Here is a 6,000-nt window from a genome sequence, read left to right as displayed (position 1 = left end):
TACAAGCGAGAAGGTGTTCAAAAAAGCTGAAAGCTACACAAGTCACCCAGACCCAATAAACTGCACCCTAGGGTTCTGAAAGAGGTAGCGGTAGAGATTGTGGAGGCATTAGTAATGAGCTTTCAAAAATAATTGAACTCTGCCATAGTGCCAGAGGACTGGAAAATTGCAAACGTCACTCCACTCTTTAAAGAGGGAGGCAGCAGAAAGCAAATTATAGACCAGTTAGCCTGACCTCAGTGGCTGGTAAGATGTTGGAGTCAATTGTTAATAGTAGTCATACTTTATTGATCCTGGGAGAAATTGGTTTTTGTTACAGTTGCATCTTAAATAATAAATAGTAATAGAACCATAAATAGTTAAATAGTAATATGTAAATTATGCCAGTAAAAGGATGAGGTTATGGAATATTTGGGGACACAGGGCAAGATAGGACAAAGTCAGCATGGTTTCCTTGAGGGAACATCTTGCCTGATGAACCTATTGGAATTGGTTGAGGAGATTACAAGTAGGATAGATAAATGGGGATGTAGTGGATGTTGTATTATTTGGACTTTCAGAAGGTCTTTGACAAGGTCCCAGAAATGAGGCTCTTACCAAGTGAAGAGCCTATGGTATTACAGGAAAGTCACTGGCATGGTTAGAGCATTGGCTGATTGGTAGGAGGCAGCGAGTGGGAATAAAAGGATCATTGTCTGGTTGGCTGCCAGTGACTAGCGGTGTTCCACAGCGGTCAGTGTTGGAACCACTTCTCTTCATGCTGTATTTCAATGATTTAGATGATGGAATAGATGGCTTTGCTGTCAAGTTTGCAGATGACATGAAGATTGGTGGAGGGGCAGGTAGTGTTGAGGAAACAGGTAGGCTGCAGAATGACTTAGTCAGATTAGAAGAATGGGTAAGAGAGTGGCAAATGAAATATAATGTTGGAAAGTGCATGGTCATGCACTTTGGTAATGGAAATAAATGTGCAGACTATTTTCTAGATGGGGAGAAAATCCAAAAATCTGAGATGCAAAGGGAATTAGGAGTCCTTGTGCAGAACACCCTGAAGGTTAATTTGCAGGTTGAGTCAGTGGTGAGGAAGGCAAATGCAATGTTAGCATTCATTTCGAAAGGTCTGGAATACAAGAGAAGGGACGTGATGCTGGGGCTTTCTCAGGCACTGGTGAGGCCTCACCTCGAGTATTGTGAATAGTTCTGGGCTCCTCATCTAAGAAAATATGTGCTGGCATTGGAGAGGGTCCAGAGGAGATTCACAAGGATGATTCTGGCAATGAAAGGGTTATCATACGAGGAACGTTTGATAGCACTGGGTCTGTACTCTGCAATTTAGAAGGATGAGGGGGGACCTGATTGAAATCTTGTTGAAAAGCCTCGATAGGGGCCGGCTGGTGACACAATGACATCAGTGCCGGACCTGGGAGTGGAGGTTCCCGAGTTCGAAACTAGTCAGGTCCGCCCCCGAGCACGCTTTCCATCCGTGCTGGGTGGAGTGTCGAGACCGTGTAAAACAAAGGGAAAATACTGTGAAAATATCTGTGAGGAGTGGTGCTCCACAGTCTCTCTCTCTCTCGCTCTGCACCTTGGAAAAAAATCATGAAAAATCCATCATCACAGACACGTACACGCATAGATCCACGCCAAAAAAAAAGAAAAACCTAGACAGAGTAGTGTGGAAGGATGTTTCCCATGGTGGGGGAGTGTAGGACAAGAGGGCACAGCCTCAGGTTAGAGGGGTGCCCATTAAAACAGAGGTACAGAGATTTCTTTAGCCAAAGGGTGGTGAATTTGTGGAATTTATTACCACAGGCAGCTGTGGAGACCAGGTCATTGGGTGTATTTAAGGCAGAGCTGGACAGATTTTTGATTGGACACGGCATCAAAGGTTATGGGGAGAAAGCTAGGGGGAAGGCTGAGGAAAAGAAAAAGGGATCAGCCATGATCTAAAGGCAGAGCAGAGTTGATGGGCCAAATGGCCTAATTCTGTTCCTGAGTCTTACTGTCTTATGAAAACCTGTTATTTATTGCCCCTGGTTAAAGAGCCTGATGGTTGAGGGGTGATAACTGTTACTAAACCTGGTGGTGAGAGTCCTGAGGCTCCTGTACCTTCTTCCTGATGGCAGCAGCAGGAACAGAGCACGGTCTGGATGGAGCCACAAAACAACAAATTTCACAACATTGTCACTGATATTAGACCTGATTCGGAATGATGGTGCAATTACATTAAACCTTGGCTTCCAACTTCACAGAAGGTAACTGGGAGCATCTCGGAAACATAGTCACCACTGTACCAGACCCCGTTTTACTGGTCCTTGCCAGATCTCTCCCTGGTCACTGTTGCTTCAACAGAAACCTCTCCTCATGTCTTCTCCCACACCCTCCCACAAATGCAGATTCTCCTTAAATCCGTAATACACATCATTCCCACTTTGTCCAGAGTCCTAGTGGCTGCATCCTTCAAATCCCAATGTTCCCATCACCACAAACACTGCCAGACAGGGAGATGGAGTAAACATCGATTTTATTTGGATTCAGTATTAAAAAGCCTGGACAATGAAGCACAAATGAACCCTTCCCTCCCTCCCTCCCTCCCCACACCAGCATTAAATCACGTTTCCAGATCTCTCTGTAATCATTCCCACAGCCCATGGTTTAAGTCTCACTTTAACTCCAGGACCTGCCATCCACTCCCCTCCCATCCCACAGGGGCCAGAAGCCACTCTCGGTCAACAGTCAAATTGACTGAATGAGCAAATCTGATCACCCAACTGTGAGTCTCCAGATGCTGACCAGGACTGAGCTGTGGGTCAGAGATGTTCCCCACTAAGCTCCTTCACTTCATCCCAGACACATTAAAATGACTCAGCTTTCTTTGAAAAGCAACATTACAGCCCGTCTCCTGCAGTGAATCAGCAAATTATCAGTATTCCCAAGCACAAAGATCAAAGCATAAATCATAGTTTTCCCCGGAGAATATCTTGTTAATCACCCAGAGTCCCAGGATTACACTCTGTTCCCATAGATTTCTTCATCAATATCCTGCTGGGAACTGAATTTCCTGCAGAGGGGGAGAGGGGCGAGGAGAGATGGTTATAGAGTGAGGCATCAGCAGTAAACCTCCCCAACACTGACAATGAAACCGACTAAAACCACCCCCCCCCCAACACTGGGAATAATGTTCAGTGATTCCAATTCCCAATAAACAGTACAACATAATCTATACATTCAACCCATTCCCCACCACATCACAACCGTAACACATCCCACAAAATCCATCTCCCCCCACCACCACAAATCACCCACAACACCCCCATACCCCAAACTCTGCCTAGCCCTCCCTCACCCCCACCTCAAAACACTGGGCAACCCTGGGAAAGCAGCAATTCCAATGAGAAACCATGAAAACTGGGCACTGGATCCCTGGAATGGAACGCAGCAGGAGGCCATTCCCAGGGTGAGGTGCTGTGGGGACTGGTTACAGCCCATCCCACAGTTCTGGTTCCGGATCGGGGTTTCTCAGTGCCCAGACTGGGCTGTAATGACCAGCTCCAGCTCCAGTGACAAGAGCTGGGAAGCCCAGCATTGACCAGAGCCCAACACGGTTCCTACCTCAGGCCATGGCAGAGGAGTTGGAGGAGGATTCTCCTTTGTCAGAAGCTGTGAATGGAAGGACAGGCAGGGAAATATTTACTACCAATGCAGTGCAGACACGGAGAAACAAAGACAGCCACATGCACACCATACACCACTGCACAAACACAGGTATATACAGATAATCACACACACCGACAAATTCTTACACAAAGGTGTTGTACACACAGACACAGAGACACACACACGCACAGAACCCCTGTTCTGTTGTTGAGACCCAGTGAACATGAACAGTGTCACACAACCATCCAGCTGTGATTTACAGTGAACTTACTTTTGGTGGGATTGTAGCCCTTGTTCCCTGCTGAAAAACAGCCTGCTGTAAAACACAGAGACAGTCAGTGAGAACAGTCCCACATCCCCAGCATATAACCAGATAGATTCATCTCCTGCCCAGTGAGCTCTGAATTCCAATCAAACAGAACTCAAGGTACAAGTTGTGAAAGGAGACACATCCAACAGGATCACCAGGTGCCCCAACTCATTGCAAGGCCATGAGACAGAACAAAGCTGGAGTGTGACAGAGTGGTCAATGGGAGGTTTGGAGTGACCATTTACTCTAATACTGACCCTGACCCTGGTCAGGTTCACCAGGTATGGATGCACACAGTAATGAGAGGCTCAGGTGGGGCAGGTAGGAGGAACTGATTTCCCGGAGCAGAGGAGACCAAGATCAGAATCTGTCAGTGAGGAGAAAGATCACTGGAAGTGACCAGAGGAAAGAATATTTCACACACCCTGCCCCAGAAGATGGCTGGAATCAAACACACTGACGGAGCAGTGAAGACAGACTCTCACAACATTGAAGATAGATCTAGACAGGCATCTGAATCACCAAGGTAGAGAGGGCAAGGAAATGGGATCAGAGTGTGCAAGTATGTGATCAGCAATGGTAGGTCGTGTCCAAGGGACTAATTCCACAGTCTGACCCAACGACTCTCGAACTGGGGAATTGTGACCGTTACTCTATAAGATGATCAGAGGTTTAGATAACATGGACAACCAGCTTTGGCTTTAAGCAGGAAAGAAACGTCTAATACCAAAGAACATCCTTGTGAGGTTGATTGAAAGAAAGTACAGAGGGTGAATGTCAGGGGCGTGAGTGGAACACCGCTGGGGGTGGTGTCGAGGTTGACACATTACCGACAGTTAAGAAGAGGAAACTGTTCTCATGGGAGAAGGAAAAGAGGTGGGGAATGGTGGGGTTGAAGACAGGCAGCGTTGAATGTGGGCACCTTGGGTGTAGAAACACAAGGGTGCTGGGTTGGGATTTGCTGAGGAATGCCAGGAGGACACACACTGCCCAAGCCCCCTTCCCCAGGGGAATAGTCCAACTCCCTCCAGTCCTACCTTTCTTTTTGTAGGCAATACCAACAGCGATGACCACCACCAGGATCACCAGGACCACAACTATAGCGATGATCAAGATCGGGATGGAGTTGGGCTTCAGATCTATTGGTGATTCAGAGAAACAGTCACATCAGTGACAGAGACAGAGATAACCCCGATTCTCCTTCACCAACCCCACCCACAGCCCCCCACCCTGTCTCAGAAACACGGATTCCTCCCTTTGCCCAACCCTGGGCCTGTGGTCAACAGTGACCCCTCACTGTGCTCTTGGACCAGAGGTCAACAGTGTCCCAGCCCTGGGCCTGTGGTCAGCCAAGCCCCCTCACTTTCACTGCCCGTGTACCGCCCCACTGGTGAGCGTCTCTTACCCAGGAACAGGACGAGGGGCTCAGGGAGACCCCGGTGTTCCACCCGACAGGAGAACTCTGCTGTGTCCGTGGGCTCCACCCGCACCGTCCTGGTCAGCTGGTAGCTGTTGTCGTGATTGGGGAGGATCCCGTGGGAATGGGTCTCCCCCAGGATCCGTCCGTCCCGCAGAATAGTCACGTCGATGGACTGAGGGTAGAAGCCAGTGGCCACACAGGAGAGGTGGCGGCCATCCTTGGAGGCGGTGAACGAGACTTTGGGGGGATCTGGGGTGGGGGAGAAAGAGGCAGTGAGTGGGGGCAAGAAGTGGAGTAGGGTGATAGGAGAGGGTGAAGGCACAGAGGGAGTGGAGATGGAGGGGGGGAGAGGAGACGGAGGGGAGGGGAGGGGAGGGGTAGAGAGGAGACGGAGGGGAGAAGGGAGAGAGGAGACGGAGGGGAGGGGAGGGGGGAGAGAGAGGAGACGGAGGGGAGGGGAGGGGGGAGAGAGGAGACGGAGGGGAGGGGAGAAGGGAGAGAGGAGACGGAGGGAAGGGGAGGGGGGAGAGTGAGGAGACGGAGGGGAGGCGGGGGAGAGAGGAGACGGTGGGGAGAGGGGAGAGAGGAGGCGAGGGGGGAGGGGGGAGAGAGG

At 49.5% G+C, this 6,000-nt stretch overlaps 1 protein-coding gene across 2 annotated transcripts in view; it reads right to left on the bottom strand.

The window, feature by feature from the left end:
- Window positions 1-2,780: 2,780 nt before the first annotated feature.
- LOC134341124 (class I histocompatibility antigen, F10 alpha chain-like) overlaps window positions 2,781-6,000 on the bottom strand; it is a 47,466-nt gene continuing 44,246 nt past the window's right edge. The window contains exons 4-8 of one of the 2 annotated variants that reach the window (XM_063038897.1): window positions 5,373-5,636; window positions 5,005-5,106; window positions 3,929-3,973; window positions 3,613-3,660; window positions 2,781-3,061 (exon numbers count right to left, since the gene is read on the bottom strand). In XM_063038897.1, the coding sequence (XP_062894967.1) occupies window positions 3,614-3,660; window positions 3,929-3,973; window positions 5,005-5,106; window positions 5,373-5,636 (458 nt within the window). In that variant the 3' untranslated portion in view covers window positions 2,781-3,061; window position 3,613. The remainder of the gene's footprint in view (window positions 3,062-3,612; window positions 3,661-3,928; window positions 3,974-5,004; window positions 5,107-5,372; window positions 5,637-6,000) is intronic. The other variant, XM_063038898.1, reaches the window with a different exon arrangement.

Source organism: Mobula hypostoma (assembly GCF_963921235.1).
Source record: "Mobula hypostoma chromosome 5 unlocalized genomic scaffold, sMobHyp1.1 SUPER_5_unloc_3, whole genome shotgun sequence".
Lineage (NCBI taxonomy): Eukaryota > Metazoa > Chordata > Chondrichthyes > Myliobatiformes > Myliobatidae > Mobula > Mobula hypostoma.
Note: the sequence above shows the minus strand (reverse complement) of the source record. Positions and strands in the feature narration are given on the sequence as shown.